Genomic DNA, 21048 nt, shown 5'->3' with positions numbered 1-21048 from the left:
AGCAGCCAGGTCCTGAGTTCAAGCGCCAGGACTGGCAAGAAAGAGAGAGAGAGAGAGAGACAGACAGACAGACAGAGAAGAAAGAAGGAAGGAACAAACGAATGAAAGAATGAAAGAAGGAAGGAAAGGAAGGAAGGGAAAGAAAGAGAAAGGAAGGAAGGAAGAAAGGAAAGAGAGAAGGAAGGAAGGAAGGAAGGAAAGTAGGTAGGAAGGAAGGAAGGAAGGACACAGAATTTAACAGATGAGTGGTTATTGTGACACAAATCCACTGTAGCCTAAGTGGTCAAAGGAGGCACCTCAGATATAGGTCATTCACACTGAGGAATCTACACCAGCATGTATGAGCCCAGCAGGCAAATACTGGGTAACACACACTTACAAGCTACTGTTCTCACGAGCAGTTCTATCAAAGCAGAGTCTCTGCATTATGTCCTCTAATACATTTGGGAATACCATGTAGACACTGGTTGTTGAAAACTTTTCTTTCCCAAATTCCTAGAACTAATACCAAAATGAGAAAAACAAAGACTATTCATTTTAATTAGGTATTTGCCTCCAAAGAAAAATTTATCATCGCATAAAATAAGAAATAAACACCTCACCATAGTGGTTAAGACTGTGTGCTCTGCAATTCTTCATCTCTCCTGGTTGAATGTAAGATCTTAGGGCAACTACAACCTTAAGTTATTATGTAGTAGAGTCCTGTGTTGTTGGGTTATAGTGAAGATTATATGAAAAATGTATGTGAAGAACATAACATGGTGACTACAACATTGTAAGTACACACCAAATGTATGTATGGTATTACATCAATTTAAAATGCACTTTACAGCCAGGTATAGGTGGCTGGTGCCTGTAATCCTAGCTACTCAAGAGGCTGAGAGATCTGAGGATCACTGTTCAAAGCCAGCACAAGCAGGATAGCCTATGAGACTCTTATCTCCAATTAACTACTATGGAGGTAAGATCTGAGGACTGCGCTTCAAAACCAGCTGGGGCAGGAAAGTCCCGGAGACTCTGATCTCCAATAAATCACCAGAAAAACAGAAGTGGCTCTGTGGCTCAAGAGGTTGAGTGCTCGCCTTGAGCTGAAGATCTCAAGGACAGCATCCAGGCCCAGAGTACACACGTACACACACACACACACACACACACACACACACACACACACACGCACACACACGCACACACGCACGCGCGTGTGCCAGAAGTGGCACTGTGGCTCAATTGGTAGAGTGCTAGCCTTGAGCACAATAAAGCTATTTTGAAATTTTTAACTTTAAAATCAAAAGCATATGAAGCTATGTAACTTTGATGTAAACTTGTATCTTCAACAATTTCAGAGACACTAACAAATCATTTTTAAAGAAGAGCTTCCACACTAGTGCCCCAAAAAGCAAATGTGGTATGATTGAAGTAAGAAGAGACATTAGAGGTTACAAAGTATAATGCACTCCCCCCAAAAAAGAAAAGATATAGACAAAAGTTCCTGAATGATAACAGGATACTGAAGTATGTATGGGTTGAAGTTAGAGATTCATAAAATGGTTTCTGAACTTAGGTTGGAAGGGTCTGAGTAGAATGTAGCGGGCACTGTAGGGCAGCTCAGGAATAGCATTGCCAGCCCCTTTTCCTGCCTTCATCTTTTACCTACTCAACATTCTAGCCCCCAAGTGATTCAGGAAGTCCCAAGAAAGCTTTCCTGAAGGAAGACCACGTAAGGTAGTACACCCTCTTACCCTCTCCTTCCTCATGCTTGGAACAGGACTACAATGTTCTAAATGTGTAACTGCCATTTTTTTTTTTGGGGGGGGGGAGTCCGGTCATGGGGCCTGAACTCTGGGCCTGGGCACTGTCCCTCAGCTCTTCAGCTCTACCACTTGAGCCACAGCCCCACTTTCGGCTTTTTTTTTTTGCTTATGTGGTGCTGGGGAATCGAACCCAGGGCCTCATGCATGCAAGGCAAGCGCTCTACCACTGAGCCACTTTCCCAGCCCCACCATTTTGAATATGAAGTCTCAGTTAGTTAGCCAGGGCATTCAGGATTAGCAAAAAAAAAAAAAAAGGGATCCTTCTTCCCATCATTGAACTAATACATCCGCCTTCAATTAATACTGTTCAGATTTCTTATTACAAAAAGAAAACAAAATAAATAAAAATAAAACCGTTGGAGTCAGGCTTTCTGTCCTCTGCAGCCTAAATCCAATGCAAACTAACCCACAAAGAAGATATTCCTCATGAGATGAAAAACACAAAAGGAAAAAAAAAACAGAACCACTTAAAAACATTTGTTTATGATTGCAACATTTAAAATGAAGAATTAACAGATAATTTTCACCTTTACCCAGCTTTCTTGTAAACTATATCCCAAGAACTGTACCACTTGGGGAAAACAGGATCAATGTGCAGAAATAAAATATATAACATTTTCAGAATTTTACAGTGAAAACAAAATTTGTCCAAAGACTGAAAAAAGGGAGTAACAGCTGGTTTCATGTAAACAAAACATGAGAAAGTATGTCCTAAAGGGACTAAAGTAGCTTTTCTATATTAAGGTAATTTTACCAAATCGTTCTCCCTAAAAATTTAAGAGATGGTGAAAAACTGTAGACTAAAATCCATATAATTACATTTTTGCATTACAGAATTTAATTATCTCTCATTCTTCATAGAACACCTCTATAGTAACTACAATAATTCATTCTATAGATATCTGTGATTAAAGGGGGAATTCATTTTCTTTTGTTTAATATTCCCATTAATAAGAATGTCTTATTACACATTTTCTGAAAACCTGGACAACAAAACAATGGACAAATTCCAAGAGCAAACAGGGATTTTTTTTCTCTTTTCCCATGAAGCTAACAGTATGGAATTTTAACAGATGTTCTATTTGGTCATAGTTAATAAAAATGAATTATGCAGGATTAAAATAGGATTCAATATGTTTGCACTGAATTTTAACTGAAAAAAAAAAAAACACAATTTCACATTAAAAGTTTGGAAAGGCTTCTAATCACTATTTTCTCTTTTCAGTAGAATTGCTAAACTACAGGAAATAAGTGAATTATTATAGTACTCACTACTTTTCTACTAGCATCATATTTAGAAAAACTATTTTTCCTGGTTTAAGAAAGTTAGCATGTGGGAGAATTATATTCTCTGGGACTTCATCACTATCTAGTACACAGATCACAGCAATGAGGCATCAGAAGGCTCCATCACTACCCCGCAGAGCTCCCTCATCATTCTGCAAGGATTATGGTGTCTGCGAGCATGTAAACAAATAGAATTAAGCTCAACGGAATGGAGAACAGTTTTTACTTGGTGCTCAGTATTTGAAAGATATTATGCTAGCCTCTGTGCACAGTGCAGAGATAAAAATCTAATAGTTTCAAGAGAAATTTTATGTTACCTAGGAAGACAAGGCACAACCCAAACATAAAAAGAAAGAAATGTGCCAAGCGCTGATGGCTCATACCTATAATCCTAGCTTCTAATCAGGAGACTGAGATCTGATGACTATGGTTAAAAGCCAGCCCAGGCAGAAAAGCCCAGGAGACTCTTATCTCCAATTAACCACCAAAAAGCTGGCCATGGCTTAAGTGGTACAGCACTAGCCTTGAGCTCAAAAGCTCAGGGACAGCACCCTGGCCCCGAGGTTCAAGCCCTAGGATTGGCAAACAAACAGAAGATATCCAAAAAAGAAAAAACAATTGTCCCAGTGATCTAGGAGGCAGGGAAAACAGCTCCCACATTGTTCACAAAGGTGTTAACTGGTACTTCCATGAAGCATAACTATCAGACTACAAATGTCTGCACCTTTAACCAAGTAAATTTATTTCTTGGTGTGTAACCTAAAAACTGTCTCAACTATACCAAAAGACACAGGTACAGTATATGCACTGCAGCATATTTGTGATGTCTACCCATCACTATGAACTGGTCCATAGTGGTTCATGTAGTCTTTAACGACAGTTGTCACAGAACTCCTAAGACCTTTGTAATTTTCTAGGTGATCGGAGTATCTTTTGTTTTAATGTGGTGACTTGGTGTGGTAACTTTAATGTGGTAACTCTTCAGAAGCCCTTGGAGGGAAGCTGTTGTGAACAATCACCTGGTTAGATAGCTGGAATTTTCAGTCTGATTCACAACTTCTTGGGAAGGGAAAGGAGCTGAAGCTGGAACTGATACCAGTGGCCAATGTTGTCAATCATGCCTACATGATAAAGTCTCTATGAAAACTCAAAGGGAAAACAAAGCCACAATATTTTTTTTAATGCAAAAGACTGTGTTCAGGGAACATCTAGGTTGGTGAACACACTGAGTGTCCTGAGGGAGAGCACCTAATTTCTGCACTTGGGGCCTCTGCAGACCTCACTATTTCTTTCATCTGACTGTTCTATATTCCTCATTGTAATCTTTATGACTTATGTGCTCGATGAAGTACTATACAATCATAAGAACAATGACATTCTTTATGAAGTGATTTGAAATAACCTCAAAAATATGAAAATGGAGATGTGGCTCAAGTGGTAGTCCACCTGGCATGGTATACACATGAGACTAACATAAAACAACAAAATACAAACTGCCAAGTTCCTAGGACAGGAAGCCTCTGGAAGACACACAAAAGACTACCATACCATGAAGAACCTGGGAGATGCACCAAGGGCAGACAGCAGAGCCAAGAAGGTAACTTTCAAGGATAATCAAGAGGCTGAGTCCTAGAGGGTCCTGTATATAGTCAAAAGCTTTGGGGCAATTCTCATAGCCAAGTTTAGAAAGGTACTGTATCTATTGTGAAATACAGTTTGAGTGAGTAGTGTTTTGCACCCTAAATACGGGAATCATATAGAACACACTGAATGAGTTGCTTGGACTGCTTGGTTGCTTGTAGCAAACTTGGATGTGGAGGGAATAATCCTAATCTAATCTCTTAACTCTACCAAAAAGAAACCAGATTCATTGCTAACATGGATCACCTTGCCACTGAATCAAACCAGCTTTCTCCTTCTGATGTGTGCAGTCAGGAGCCACACACCAATGGTTTGTCTTCACAACTCTTCAGGCCACAAGTGCTTTTGCCCATGTGTGCTCCTCCAGTTCCCTGACAAATCACCAGCTGGGGTGAGGGATTTAACTATCTCTCCTATGGCATGAAATCCTTATTTCTGCTAAGTAACACACACACACACACACACACACACACACACACACACACACACACACACACACACACACACACACACACACACACACACACGTTCTTTCCTTGTGACTTTGCTCAGGCTGTTTATATTGTCCTGTCATCTTCACTCCTACAAGACTCAAGTCAAGAGTGTGTGTCTGTCTCTCTCCAACCCCTTCCCTCTTTTCTTTCCTCCATCTCTCCCTCCCTCCATCTCTTCCCCCTTCCTTAGTCTCTCCCTCCCTCACACCCTCCATTTCCCCCTCCTTAGAGCAGGGAAGGCCAGAGCCCTATATCCCAGGCTGGCCTCAAGCTGCTTGCCTAATACTCCAAAGTACTAGGATTATCAGTATGCCCCACTATGTTCAGCTAAAACTCATTTTGACTCATGTAACAAATCACGCTTGAGTACAACTTCAACAGCGCTTCCTCTCTAAGTCCGGGTGCATCTTGGGTACACACATATTGTACCTCAAAGGGTACATTCCCTATATGTTTCTCCACTGGGTTTGAAGCCCTTAAGAGTGTCCTTGCACAATGCTCACCTGCAGCAGATGCTCAAAAATGACTCCTAAGTAGAATTTGTGGATAAAAACATCTGCTGAACTGAGATTATTCCAACTTCTTTGGAAACAAACTGCCTTCCTCAGCTTGCTTTCTCTACAAAACTTGTTTTAATTCACAGTCAACATTACTAGCTTGTTCTGTACAGGATTTGTAGGTCGATGGACCATCTGAAATCACCTTGGCTATGACAGCAGCTACTTTCATCTTATTGCAATAAAACCATTGCCCCAAGATGCTCGGCCACATCTAATTTGGCAGCATCATGAGAAAAATGAAAACTGAAAGGGTGAGGTAAACAGCATCATCTGTTGACCTTGCTTAGACTCAGTGTAAAATTCTCAGTAAGTAAAATAGCTTAGAACATAAGGAATAAGCATGCAATCTTCACAAACATCAGATGTGGTTAAAAAAAAAATATTAAGTAATTTTAAAAAGTGTGACAGAATTCACAAATCTGAACAACAAACATAATCTACCTTATAATGCATAGATTCAAGCCTCAATCTCATTCTAATGGGCTACTGCTAGGGAGATAAAACCATTTGAAAGAAAAAATTGCACACAGAATAAACTGTGTAAGTTTCCCAGTGATTCTCACTAAAGCTTCCATGTATTTCTTATTGAAACAATCAAACAAGCTCTTGGCAAAAGATTTGATATTGCTGTCAGAATAATGGAAGAATCGAAACTATTTATAATGCGAAAAATTTGTTTAAAGCAGACCTATCACTTCTTATTTTTCCTCACTTGGAGAAGAAGCTATGTTGCACTCAGCAATAATTCTTCTCTCGTTCCATCTCAGAATCTGTACAGAAGCAATACTTCAAATAAAATCAGGCCTGAAGGATCTTTTATAAATCCGCATAATGCAGAAGACCCCAATTAAATTTCTAACAAAGCATTGCCGTTTTGCGTAAACAAAGTCATATCAGTAAGGTCACACTGTTTGCAAGGATTGTAGCCAAAAAAATTAATTACTAGCACAACAGATGTCAAAACAAATTTTTTGATAAACAGAATACAGTTGTAACCATGTGTTTTATCTTTTTGTATGCAAAATGGGTATTCTCTGGAATGTAAATATATTCATTTATTCAGTGCCTTTCAGAACAGTAAAAGAAGGCTTATTACTCCCCCCTCCCCTTTTTCATCCTCCCCAGTGAAATGTGAGAAAGTAACAGGGATTTAGTGAGGCAGAAAATCAGTACAGAATGAAGGCCCAAGATGGGTGATGTTTCTTAAAGACAGACATCTTCACACAAATGTCTTATTTTGAAACATTCAGTATGTCTAAGTTCTTCAAGAGCTAAGCTAACTAGACTGTACTAGGTTACCTTGTGAAAGGCAAATCTTTAAGTCATGTGTATGGTGTCATGTGCCTTAAAAAGATTATAATCTACAGCTAAAATTAAAAAGTTTGTAAAAAAACTACAGGAAATAAAAGAAAAGCCTTCAAAGAATTTCAGTATTCTACCACCTTTGATATTATTTACATTGAAAACATTTTTACAAATTAGCATGCTTTAGTACCCCAGAAACTACAAGTAGAAAACAGAAGAAACAAACTCAAGTTCTTATTTGTATAAATGATGGCCAGGTGCCAGTGACTCACACCTATAATCCTAGCTACTCAGGAGGCTGAGATCTGAGGAGAGGGTTCAAAGCCAGCCTACCCAGGAAAATCCCTGACATTCATCTCCAATAAACCACACACACACACACACACACACACACACACACAAAAAAGTCCAAAATGGATCTGACTCAAGTGGGTCAGCCTTGAATGAAAAAGGCAAGGGATAGCACCCAGGCCCCTACTATTGGCACCAAAAAAACAAAAAAGTCTCTTTCCATTGCCAATTTTCTGTATACAGGAAATAGTGTGTGTGTGTGTGTGTGTGTGTGTGTGTGTGTGTGTGTGTGTGTGTGTGTGTGTGTGTGTGTGTGTGTGTGTGTGTGTGTGTGTGTGTGTGTGTGTGTGTGTGTGTGTGTGTGTGTGTGTGTCAATCCGGGGGCTTGAACTCAGAGACTTGTGCTCTCTATCTGCTCACTGTTGGCTCTGTAACTACTTGAGCCACACCTCTAGTTCTTGATAGTTTAAGTTGATATTCTTTAATATTTTATCTATAAGGAACAGTTAGCTATAAGATGTGTGGCAGTTCTGAGTGCAGGAAGGGCTCCCCTAGCAAACCAAGCTAGTGTTCTGATAGATCTGAGAATCATGGTAAGACTCAACAGTGTTTGAAAGAGGGAGCATAATTTCCCTTTTGATTCTTTAAACTAGTTTCTCCAACTGTATTCTTGATTGTTAATAAATTTAAATTTACTCGATGATCTCATCTTTCCTTTGTACTTCCTTATTGGAATTGAGCGGACTTACCTCTCTTAAAACTGTGCTTTTATAGCCTCGGTACAATCCCTGGATACCCTGAAACAAACAAGAGATGAGAAAATTAGAATAGCAAACATTTCTACATGACATTCTGAATCATTCTAAAATGTTCATCCTCACCACAGTCAAATGTTCAAAACTGGCTTATGGTATCCAGAGCCCAGATTAGCTCCTTTTTAAACAAGAAGCTACAGCCAGGTGCCAGTGCCTGTAATCCTAGCTACTCGGGAGGCTGAGATCTAAGGATTAAGGGTTCCAAGCTAGCCTGGGCAGGAAAGTCCATGAGATTCACATCTCCAATCATGTACCAAAAAAGTCATAAGTGAAGTGATGGCTCAAGTGGTAGAGCGCTAGCCTTGAGTAAAAAAGCTCAGGGACAGCACCCAGGCCCTGAGTTCAATCCCTTGGACCAGCACCAAAAATACAGAAAATTTTATTTTATAGTTTTAACATCAGAAATTCATTAATAACCAAACAATAAAAACAAATATTTCAGGACAAACAAGCATTTATCTACTTAACCATCCACATGGTCCCATAGGGATCCTTTAAGACCGACCTCATTCATATAAGGGGATATTCAGTGTTTCTTCACTGAGGTGACCATTTAGAATAATTTTTCTGGTCAGACACCAGTGGCTCACTTCTATAATCCTATTTCTCAGGAGGGTAAGACCTGAGAACTAGGGTTCAAAGTCAGCCCAGACAGACATAAGCATAAGACTCTCATCTCCAATTAACCAGCAAAAACCTGGAATTAGAGATGTAGCCATGAATAAAAAAAATTAAGCAAGAAGGAAAAGTCCTGAGTTCAAGCCCTAGTCCAAAGGAAGTTTTCTAAAGTCTACACTCATTTAGATTGACTTGTATTTGAAAAAAAGTCACTAGCTATGGTGGAACATGCCTGTAGTCCTAGCTGTTCTAAAATCTGAGGCAGGAGGATCATTTGAGCCCAAGAGTTCCAGGCCAGCCTATACAACATATAAAGAAAACAGATTAAGTGCTTCATACTCACATGGCTAAGGGGAATAATTTCTAGCTCACAGCTAGCACACATCAGAAGAGAAATCATGTTGTGATATAGATATTATCACATTGGTTATACTACCAGTCTATTATTATAGTCTCCTTCTGTGGACCTTTAAATTCTATAAGGATATATTTTAATATATCTGAATTCACTTTACATATTTATCATTTGTTCCAAATCTGCTTCTGAAATAACTATAGGAAGATTAAATTCATGGCACCTACAATAGTAGCACTCAATACATTTGTTTCAAAATGTGAAAAAGACGTAAAAATAAAAAACTGAAATAAATCAAAGGCAAATACAATCTAGGCAGAAAGTTACTATAAAAGGATATGAAACTCCCCTCCAAGGCACATAGAACACATCCCAAATTGTTCACACTAACATACTAACTTTAGAATCTTCCTCAACATAGACAGATACTGGAAACAAAAACACATCTTACCTCTTCATACAAGATGTTAGAGAAAACCTGTGATGTCCTTGACGAAGCTGAGACCTGTGCCCTCTGCTTGACCACTTCAGAAGGGACTCTAATCAGGCAGGCAACCTGAAATACATCCATTTAAATATATCCTAAAAAGTAAGTAACTACTGCAAAAACCAACAATTTTCTCATAAGCACAATTGATAATAAAAATGTATTCTATACAAGTTTAGTTCAAAATGTCAAACAAACTGGCTGTTTCTTGGTTACTTTGTTTTTGTTGTTGTTTTCCAGGCCAGCGGCTTCAACTCAGGGCTTGGGCACTTGTCCTTTCGTGATTGGGCTGGCTTCAAGCCATGATCCTCCAGCGCCCAGCCTCTGTTGTTTTAACCTAAAATGGTCCTTAAAGAACGTGCATAGATGTCAGCCCCAAAGCTTCCCTCCCTTGTCCTGTTTATGCCCCCACAGCATTCTGTGTGCATTGATGAGCCACTAGATAAGCACATTTACTTCTCATGTCTCCTCAACACCTACACAGCATGTGGCAAGATGGTAGAGTCCCAATCCTGATTGGTCAAAGAATGAACCTTGCTTAACTGGAAGCAAGGCAACATGTCAGCAGGTTCAAGGCTGGTCATCAGCTGGGAACTCTACCCTTCCACATTCTCTCCAAGGCTCCACCAACACCCAAGCCCAGCACCTGACCTGGAGGAGAAACTCCAGCTAAGTCCTTGGCTCTCATACTCACACCTTTACCAGTCAACAAATAATTCTAACACTGGCCTTGGTAATATACTAGGTGAAGTACCTAGTACCACAAATTCACACTTCCAGGATTTAACCTTCATACTCTAAAGGTAGCCTATTTATTTTCACAGATAATAAACTAAAGACTAAAGAACTGGTCAAACCACATGGTATACTGCTACAAAAGGGCAGAAGGAAGGGCTGAGGAAAGGGCAGCAGGAAGACACAAAAATAGATCAGTTCCACTCTTTCTATGGGAATCTTAGGAATATGTATAGTAAGGTGAGATTAGGGCTCCATTTGGATACATAAGGGTTTGTCTTTCCAAAATTAAGTGGCACGACTGCTTTAACATTAAAGGCCTTCCTGGGTCATAAATGTGTATATATACAATTATAAGAACATTTGGGAAAGATGGGAAGATGGAAGAGGTGACATTAAGATGCATTGTACTTATAAACTTATTTGTTGACATGAAATTCCTTTGTACAACGACTGAAATGAAAGAAAAAAGAGGAAGAGAAGGAGGGATGGAGGAAGGGAAGAAAACCAACAGTATATGTGGTAAGTTTTCTTACTTAACTTGGACCAGAAATCTTCAGGTAGTTAGTCTATTCTTAATTCCTTGATATCATACCTTCTCTACTTCAAAAGATTCCCTCCTGCCGTGTATGGGTGCTCACACCTGTAATCCCAGCTACTCAGAAGGCAGAGATCTGATAACTGCAGTTGGAAGCCAGCCTAGGCAGTCTGTGAGACTCTTATCTCCAATTAGCTACAAAAAAAAAAAAAAAAAAAAAAATCTGGAAACTAGAGATATGGCTCAAGTGGCAGAGCACTAATCTTGAACAAAAAAGCTCAATGACAGCACCCAAGTCCTGAGTTCAAGCCCTAGGACCAGCACAAGGAAAAAAAAAAAAAAGATTATTCCTAATTGCCAAATCACCTCTTTCATCCGACACTTTTTACTTAACTTAAACTACAGAATTTACTATCTACTGCTAAGTCACAAGTACCATAAGGTATGAGCCAACCTTACTAATCAAAACACAGAAAAAATAATTTATTTTTTATTCATTATATAGAAAGCAAATGAAATTACCCAAGGGGTAAAACATCCAAAAAAAATCACTTCTGTAGAAATGACTTTATCCATTGTTCAGTATTTTCTTTGTACTAAGCAGCCTATACACACACTTCTAAAAACATTAGGAAAAAAATAGCAGCAGGATGGCATAGTTGTATCTTTTCTGCTTGTCTGTATTTTCTACATTCTCTCTAGTATTATTATTATTTGGTAAGGGTTTAGTTCTTTTTTGTAAAGAAGCAATAATTTCAAAGGACAGAAATACCCATCATGGACCCAGATTCCAAGTGGTAGAGGAAACAAAATGAGAAGGCTAATTTGAAATACGACTTTAGACGCAAATCTACTTATTAGCCTTGACAAGATTTATTTTTCATTTAGTAACAAACAAATCCACAAAAACAGATTAAATAGCTTATGGCAAAGCCTAAAAATTGTACATAAATTGCTTCTTTTGATAAGAGTATTGACTCTCAAGAAGACACAAACCAGAATAAAAGATAGTCCACTGAAACTTACATGAACCTAAAGGATAGCTCCCAGCATCTAAAACTCATTAAAACAATGAAAACAAATAAAGAAAAAAGGAAAGAAAGAAAAGGGCATACTAACTCCTAGTATTTTTCAATTCAAGAGGTCAATTGTGAAATACGACCCCAATATGTCAAGAAAATAGGACTTGTCTACTTTTGAGGTTTGGCATAAATATTTATGGAATTTCATGCTTCATAACTCTCCATGTTCTTACATTACGATTTTATTTCGTAAAAACACAAAGGCAGAAGAGGAACCTTAAAAAGGTTCTCAGATGAAAAGCAATGGAAGGAAGCAGAGGGTACAAAGCCCAGTATGGCTTCCTGACTTCCGTGGCGCGGTGACTTTGTGCTTTCCATTTGTTTTTCCATTAACTCTGATCTTTCTGAGATTTGAATTTGAGCTAAAACAGAGTATCTCACTGCACAAGAACAAAACCTTGTTATAGCCCAGCAGTTCTATGAAAAGAAATAAAGGTGGTGTCATCAGTGGCAAATCCACCAGAAAAGCATTCTTTCCTTACCCACCTAGGATTCTGAATCAATCCACAACACAGGAATGGCAATTTCATTAAACCTAAGACCATTTCATGTTAAAGTTCTATCAAAGACAATACAATGAAGGTTTCTACAAAGAGAATACGTTAAGATGGAATGCTGAGATTATTAGAATTAATGACACACAATACGATAAACTTTAGATTAAATCAATACTGGTGCTGCTACCAAAATTTTTCTTTCTCTGACATGCTTTTCTGAAAGTTAACTGATTGTTGTGACAGAGAGCTGAATATGTTGTTTTCCTAATTATTAGCTAAAACACAAAGATACAAAACTACAAAGCCCAAAAGTAAATTACAGAGAACTTCAGCATCACATTAGGTAAAGTAGAAGAGAGACAAAGGGACAAAGTGGAGAGAAAGACAGATGCTGCTGAAATCTCTGCTCCTTTCATTGCAATAATCAAGTTCCAACCCTCCAGTACATTGTCTACCAGGGTTTTACACTGTCACTTCTGTCCATGCACTTAGGACATATTCGTCAAAGCCACTCACCCATTGGCACCTTGTGTTAATGTATCTTTTCCACAAGCACTTCAATATACTTTAAAAATTTCTTGATTTTAAAAGGATTATGGGCATGACTCAGTTGTACTACACTCACTAGCAAGTTCAAAGCCCTAAGTTCAATCCTCCCCCACATACAAAATAAAACCTAATTTAAAGCCTGGTATAAGTAATTCAATCAGCAAGCTAAGAACATTCTTCTGATACTAGAAACTAGTTAATGAAGTCAGCATCTTAGACATAAATCAATCAGAGATAATGAAGGTTACTAATAAGCTGCCTGGCTCAGGAAGCAAAAGCAAAATCCAAATCTTGTCATTTTTCAATTACACTGTATCATATTTACACACACTTAATAGACTTAGAAAGTTTGCTCTCCATAAATACTTCGTAGATATTTCAATTAGCAACTCTAGAACAAAGTCACAGGAACTTAAGAATATACAGCTAATCACACCTTAATACTACTCCAAATAAGCATATGTTAGACTATGTTGAACTCATTATGGAGGGGGGGAAACAGAGACACAGCTCATAATATTGAAGATTTTTCAAATGCAGAGTTTACTTGTATTTTATTCCATATGCTCTGTGTATTTCTCAAAACTCTCTTCAGAAAGCAGGCTTCCAATTAAGAATATCTAGTATATCTTTCTATACCACCATTTAAAATGGAACACTTTTACAAGTGAACGATTCATTTGTACATCAAGTCTGCCATCTTCTGGTTGCATATAAAATTGCACATCTGACAAACCAAACAGTAATTTGTACATTTTTAACCTACTTAAACTTTAAATTTTATCTATTTCAGTTAGGCATAAGTGTATCAAACTCTTTAACAGTACTGGAATTTGAACTCAGAACCTTGTACTTTTGAGGTCAAATTTTTGTCCTTAAATTTTTTTTCCCACTTAATAGCCAATATTAACAAGTTAACAAAAGGCAGCCTTGTGTATAAAAGCTGTTCACAGAATTTTATACAACCAAAGTTACGCCTGATCTGGCTATTTTCACTTTCGTAATACAAGTGAGCCACGACTTCACAGGGGATGACAAAAGCCCCATGCATAGATTTGTAGATTTCACTAGTATTAGGCCTGAACGAGGAGCAGCCTGCAACCACTGATATGTCAGGTGATGGTGGATTTGTTTCACTACTGTAACAGCTTAGTCTCTATGGCCCAAAATATGTTATGTACTTAAATATACACTATTTTAAGTATCAACTGAGTGTGGCTCAAAGAAAAATCATTATGTGAGGCCTTTCTGTACCAGCATCCATCTACCCACTGCAGTCCAAACCAAACCAACCAACCCTTTCTACTCTCACCCCTCAAGGAAGTGGCACCTGTACCACCTTCAAACACCTGTACCACCTGAAAACAGTTTATGTCCACCTGCACTTCCAGACAGCAAGCCTCTCCAACACAGCATTTCTGTCATGAAGTACTCACAATTACTTCCGTGCTTCCTTCGAGGCAAGGTCAACAAAACAGGAAATGAAGCCAAGATGAGCAGAACAAGAGCAGTGAAAAAGGAATCCAGGTGAGCTGATAAAATAGTCTACATAAGGAACGAACCAGAGATTTTTTTATACTGAGGGTTTTAAAAGGTGGTAATGGGATCATTTCGTGGTTTTCATAGCTAACAGTTCCTAAGTTGGCCTGCATCATGTATCCTATGCCTTCACATGAAAATGAAAGATTCTCTGCTTCCAGGTTGGCAAGCTGGGCAAATGTTCCCATTAGCACAGAGATATGGTCAGATGTATCAGCAAGAAAAGTACCTGAGTCACATGAGGCCCTGCTCCAGCTTCTGTGTGACACTGCCCTGGGAACACCTCTATCTCCATTCACCTTTACAGACTAGCAGCTTCTGATGCAGTGTTATCGTGAACTTCTTGACCATATTTTCTTTTCTTCCCCTCGAGCCATAGTGAGTACTGAAGTCAGGGCATTTGTATTTGCTAGGCAAGTATTCTATCCTTGAGCCATACCGCCAGCCCTCTTGGCTTTGTCTTTCAGATAGGGTCTCGTGTTTTTTGTCTAGATTGGCTTCAGATCATCATCCTACTTATGCTTCCCAAGTAACTGAGATCACAGGCATGAACTACCATGCTCTGCTTATTTGTTCAGATAGGATCTTGCTAACTTTTTGCTAAGGCTGATCTGAAACCACCATCCAAGACTAGAAAAGGGCATACTACCAGCCTGTATGTGTGTGAGAACTGCACACCTATGCAACAGCTGCTTTTGTCTGCAAGGAACTTTCAGTAGTGTCCTTTCACTTCTAAAAAAAATTGACAGGGGGCTGGGAAGGTGGCTCAGTGGTACAGCGCTTGCCTTGCATGCATGAGGCCCTGGGTTCGATTCCTCAGCGCCACATACGCAAAAAGAAAAGAGATGGAAGTGGGGCTGTGGCTCAAGTGGTAGAGCGCTAGCCTTGAGCTGAAGAGCTGAGGGACAGCGCCCAGGCCCAGAGTTCAGGCCCCATGACCAGACCCAAAAAAAAAAATTGACATGAACTAATCCACAAGTAGGATAAAATATAAAAACAGTCAGTGTTTCACACCTGTAATCCTAGCCACTTAGGAGGCTGGGTTCTAAGGATCAAGGTTCGAAGTCAGCCTGAGCTGGAAGGTCTGTGAGACTCTTATCCCCAATTAATCACAAAGAGCTGGAAGTGGAGCTATGGCTCAAGTGGTAGAGCACTAACCTTGAGCACAAAAGCTCAGAGACAGTGCTCAGGCCCTTGAAATCAAGCTCTGGGACCAGCAAATTAAAAAATTAAAAAAAAAAAAAGTCAAATCACAAAAACCTTTTTTAAAAAAATTACTACTGCTGTAATATTACAGCATCCATACCACTAAAGGAAACCTGCTCCAATCTTGGATATAATTACAGATCCTTCTTCTCAGAGCACTTATTCTATGTGTGATGAAATCTGAGCTGTAAAATAATTGAAGTAGGGATTTAGAGATTTGGTACAGCAAACTTACTAATAAAAAGGGCACAAATGGGTCCCTCTTGCTGTGGTTACCTATTAAATCTTATTTAATCGATTTTCTTGTATTTCAAATTGCAAGCATAAGGTAGAAGATTGTAATTATACTTGTATTGATTCATCATTAAGATTTAATCAAGCTGCTTGCTACAAGGAATGGTTATTATTTTGACAGTGTTCCTTAGTTTCTGAGTTGTTTCCATGGTTGCTACAACAAAGGAACTGTGTGCATGCTCAATAACAACAAAATATGGTATTGTTTCTAGGCAACCTGCTTGCAACATAAGTTTGTATGAGAGCAATGTGTCATACAATGATGACCCCACTATGCTATTTCTTATTTCTAGGCTTCTATACCTTGCTGACCCCAGACAGCTTTTGTTTTCATTTTCTATTCCTTGTTATTTTACATATGAAAACCTATTTCCTCTAAATTCACCTGTTTATTCTATTTTTAGCATGAGTCAGAGTTTGTGTTTTAGGAAACTGAAACAAGTTACAAAAACGATTTGATCAATTAAAGTCACCATCAAGAAATGATTCCTATGGGTCTATGACCTTCTACTGGCCAATTCTCATAAGCTTGTTCAGGAACCATGGAAACTATTAACAGGTGCCAGATGCTAGGCCTTATTGCTTAAGGGACCAAAAATTCCTAAGAGGAGCAGAAAGGACGAAGATGAACATGTCCCAGAACTGCGTAACTCTAGTCTATGGATACTTGTTTCCTAATTCCACAGTCTACTTCTCTCACCTCTTCTGCTCAATAACCCATACAAGAAGGTTATTATATTTAAAAGGCTCACACCCATAAAAAATAACAACTTCAGATAACACAGGCACTAAAATATACAATGTTTGTTTTCTAAAACTGAAGAGGTGAATCATTAGCGTGAAAAATCTAACTGCTGTATTGCCCTACCTTATTATAAGATCTCATATTTTCTTGGTAAGTCTAACATACAGAAAGTTTAGCAACTGAAGAAAGCCTGTTCTTCAACATGAACACTAGGTTTGGACTCCTATGACATAAGATAAATTCCAAGTTCATTATTTACTGCTTACTTCCAACAGCACACTGGGAAATGTAAGCCAAATACAAAACCTAGGAAAAGATATCAGAAGTTGATCAGTACAAATGCAATTATAAAATAAAAACAAGGAACTTATAATCCCAGCTTCTCAGGACGCAGTTTAAGGCCACTCAAGGATAGTACTCTACCACTTGACCACCAGCTTCACTTCTGGCTTTTTGGTTAATTGGAGGTAAGAGTCTCACGGACTTTCCAGCTGTCTTTGAACCAAGATCTTCAGATCTCACCCTCCTAGGTTGAGATTACAAGTGTAAGCAACTGGCACCACGCATCACAAGAAATGTTATGACCAGGCTGGCCTCAAACTGTGAACCCCTAATTTCTATTTCCAAATAACCAGAATTACAAGATGGAACCCCTACCATACCTGGCTAAAAGAATTGTTTTTCTATTTTTAAATTAAATCAATTTTATAATACATAAATATTAAAATTTGAGGAGCTGGACATGTTTACCTTGATTTAAACATTGCAGAATAAAGGCTGGGATGTGGCTCAGTGGTAGAGTGCTTATTTGAGCATACCCAAGGCCCTGGGTTCAAACTTCAGTACAAAAATAAATGGTAAGCTGGTGGCAGTGGCTCATTCCTGCATGCTAGCTACTCAGAAGGCTGAAATCTGAAGATCTTCGTTCAAAGCCAGCTTGGGCAAGAAAGCTCGTGAAACTCTTCCAATTAACCGCCAAAAAATTGGAAGTTATGGCTGACAGTGCCCAGGCCCTGAGTTCCAGCCTCAACACAGACACATAAATAAATGCATTGCACAATATACACATGTGCTAAAATATCAGCAAGTATAAAAATTGTGCGCAATTTTTCTATCAGTGTAAAAGTAGGTTTAAGTCTTTTTAATTAATTACTGGTACCACAAAACGTGTTACTCACCACTTCTCCAGCAGAGGCAGCCAACATATGCTTCACAGGCATGAAACAGGAAGTTGAATCAGTATGCAAAAACCACTTCACATATTCATATGTGAGGAAAAATGCAGCAGCTGAAATGAAAACCAAACTAGACTTTTACAAGAAATGTTTCTCAAAATCCTGTGACAATAATTGTTAAATTATGAGATAAGGTAGAGAGTTGATAAATGCATGTCTTTTTCCATCCTCACTCTTAAGAATTTACTGAACTCACATGCTTGACCCTGGACTTTGAAGAACTCAGAAAACATGATCTCTCCCCTCAGCTTAACAGAGACCCAGCACTGCCATGCTGTACTGACAAGCCAATGAACAGTTTTTAGCTGACCTTTTAGAAAAGGATAAGGGTTTCTGTGATCCAAAGCTAATTACATATGTCCATTAAACTATCGTCTACACTGATTTATAAATAGGTTAAAACTGCAAACATTCTTTAACTTAAACTTACAGTGTTTTATGGACAGTTACTCAAAATAACCATGGCTACATTTTACTACCTCTGTTCACCTTTACAAAAAACAATCAACTATTTAATTAAAACCCGAAATCAAAATCTCTACAAAGTGACCTCCCATTGCCATAAACAAATCATAGGAGTGCACAAGGACTTTAAGACTTCCCATGTGTTATTAATGAAAAGATGTTTATCACCTCCATAGAAGATAAGGCACAGAAGATAAAGGAATGAGAAATTCATCTTTGGAAGGACATGAGAACACTTGGAAAAACAGCTTGATGGGGGAAAAGCAGTTCTCTTTCCCAAAGTCAACAAGCTTATAAAGGGCCCTCAGCCTGCTCACGGGACAAGTAAGGAGCCCACTGGAGTGATTACTAACTCAGCAGTCCCAGATCATTCTGGTGTATGGGTCTTTATATGGCTTTCCCCATTAGAGAGATAATCTCTCTCTTGCATTCAGCAGTAAATTCTGCAGCTATACGGAGCCCTACACTTACTCATTCCCAACCCAGGAAAAAAGGAGAAATACAGCAACGAAGTTCCTGGGTTTCATGAACTGCCTTAAGCCTGTCTACCTTACAGCTACTTTTACAGCAACGAAGTTCCTGGGTTTCATGAACTGCCTTAAGCCTGTCTACCTTACAGCTACTTTTAGGTTATCTTCAGTCCTTTAGGAATACAAGTTCTAACACTCTTCCCCCGGCTGCTCCCAACAGAAGGCATCTATGAAGACTACTCTAGAAACGATGGCATAGAAGGCGCCAGGTGAAGCTGTGCACAAGGTCAAGTAAAGGAGAGGCCAGCTATTGGATACTAACAGACCTTTCTGGCCCTGCCCTCTCCCCCAAAAAAAGAACAAAAGACCAATCACTCTTTTCTACTATAAGCATACTGGAATAGACTCCATAGCACTACCTGTTCAAAAACAATGGATTTTTTTTAAACAGATAAAGTCAGAAAATAAGCTATACAAAAAAGGAATTTTGTTAGATAATGTTACATGCCATTCTGAAAATAAATCCCCTTATTTGGGCTAGAAAGCAGAGAGAGTATCAACATAAGACTTACCATTAGGAAAGGATCCAATAGCAGTAGAAGGGACACCAGCATATATCCCACGAAAGCCACCAGCCTTATTGAATCCCTGAGGACTCTGAAGCCTGGTTTTAATGGTATCCAGAGGAAATAATATCAAGTCAACTGAGGTACCTGCTACTCCTCCAGCCTTTAAAGAAAAAATGGGGTGGGGAGAAAAAAGGGTTACAATAAGTAAGCTTACTGCCATGCAGGTTTTTCATACCTTCCAGTCCACAAGCTTTGCACAAAGGATTTTCTACCTTAATCTATTTTTTTCTAGACATATAGCCATAGTCGTGATCCATACATGCATGCTAGCTATAAATTTTGTATTGAATTTGCTTTCTAAATGAATGTTAGTGAATTAAGCTTTTTATTTTTTACTTGCCTGGTCCTGGAGCTTGAACTCCTCAATGTCCTTTTTCCTCACAGCTTGTGCTCTACCATTTGAACTATACCTCCAGCCCCTAATTGCACTGGGAATTGTTGTGACAAGTTCTCAATTTATACCTCAATAGCCTGGACTTCGGGGGGGGGGGGGGGGGGGGGGAGTCATCTTTTCTATCAAAGTGGATCAAAGTACATCACTTCCATGTTGTTACAAGCTCATTAAGTTTTAGTTATATCCTATTCCAGTTCTTGACAAGCCATCCTGTTACAAACAAGCCCATTAAGCTCTTATTTCTGTTAAGTAAGCCATATGCAAAAAAAAAAAAAAAAGCTTTTGACCTTTTTAGCCAATCGCCAGGAGATCTGAGTTCAAGTTTTTTCAGCAGAGGGGCAGTACCTGCTGTGTTAGGGATAAATAGGGAGCAGCCCACCTGCTGTGTGTGCTTGCTTGCCTAGATTTTGGCTAATGGTGCGCTCTTCTGTGCAGAAGTAAACTTTGCCTTGTTGAAACTATTCTTTGTGTCTTGGTGGTGACTACAGTGTGTCTTGGAGAGTATTTTTATAACAACTTTGATCCTATTTGTGCTCCCATGCATTATTAACATGACAGAAGTGCCAAGGCACTCAGCCCGTACCTGGCCCCTTTCTCCTTCCCTGTATCTTGGGATGATAAGCATCCACCACCACTCCAGGCACTGGCAGAGAGATCTGTGAATCCTCCCCTCTGCTCACTCAAACCTTGAACCCCATCACCTGGGCTCTACCACCCAAATAGCTAGGATTACAGGCTTGAGCGTACATGGGAATTTTTAACTAAACTTCCTTTCTCTATTTTTTATTCCTATCATGTGAATCTATCACTTCTTTAAATTATTATTAAGAAAAAGTTTAAAAATCTAATTAGAGATGTTACGTGGTTCTCAGGATGGAACTCCAGGCCTTGTACATGCTAGACATGTATTCTACTACTGAGCTATATCCCCAGTCAAACGTTAGAGATGCTTTAGTCCAACTTCCCTGGTATACAGATGAAGAAACTGAATTAAAATAATTCATAA

General features: G+C 38.9%; 1 protein-coding gene across 2 annotated transcripts in view; it reads right to left on the bottom strand.

Moving 5' to 3' along the window:
- Positions 1-21048, bottom strand: part of Slc25a26 (solute carrier family 25 member 26) — an 84261-nt gene that overhangs the window by 56083 nt on the left and 7130 nt on the right. For both annotated transcript variants that reach the window (XM_042679774.1, XM_042679775.1), the window contains exons 2-5: positions 19592-19748; positions 18028-18137; positions 9629-9733; positions 8139-8186 (exon numbers count right to left, since the gene is read on the bottom strand). In XM_042679774.1, the coding sequence (XP_042535708.1) occupies positions 8139-8186; positions 9629-9733; positions 18028-18137; positions 19592-19748 (420 nt within the window). The remainder of the gene's footprint in view (positions 1-8138; positions 8187-9628; positions 9734-18027; positions 18138-19591; positions 19749-21048) is intronic.

Source organism: Dipodomys spectabilis, unplaced genomic scaffold, assembly GCF_019054845.1.
Source record: "Dipodomys spectabilis isolate Male_0828 unplaced genomic scaffold, ASM1905484v1 ptg000054l, whole genome shotgun sequence".
Taxonomy (NCBI): domain Eukaryota; kingdom Metazoa; phylum Chordata; class Mammalia; order Rodentia; family Heteromyidae; genus Dipodomys; species Dipodomys spectabilis.
This window is presented reverse-complemented; position numbering and strand designations above follow the sequence as displayed.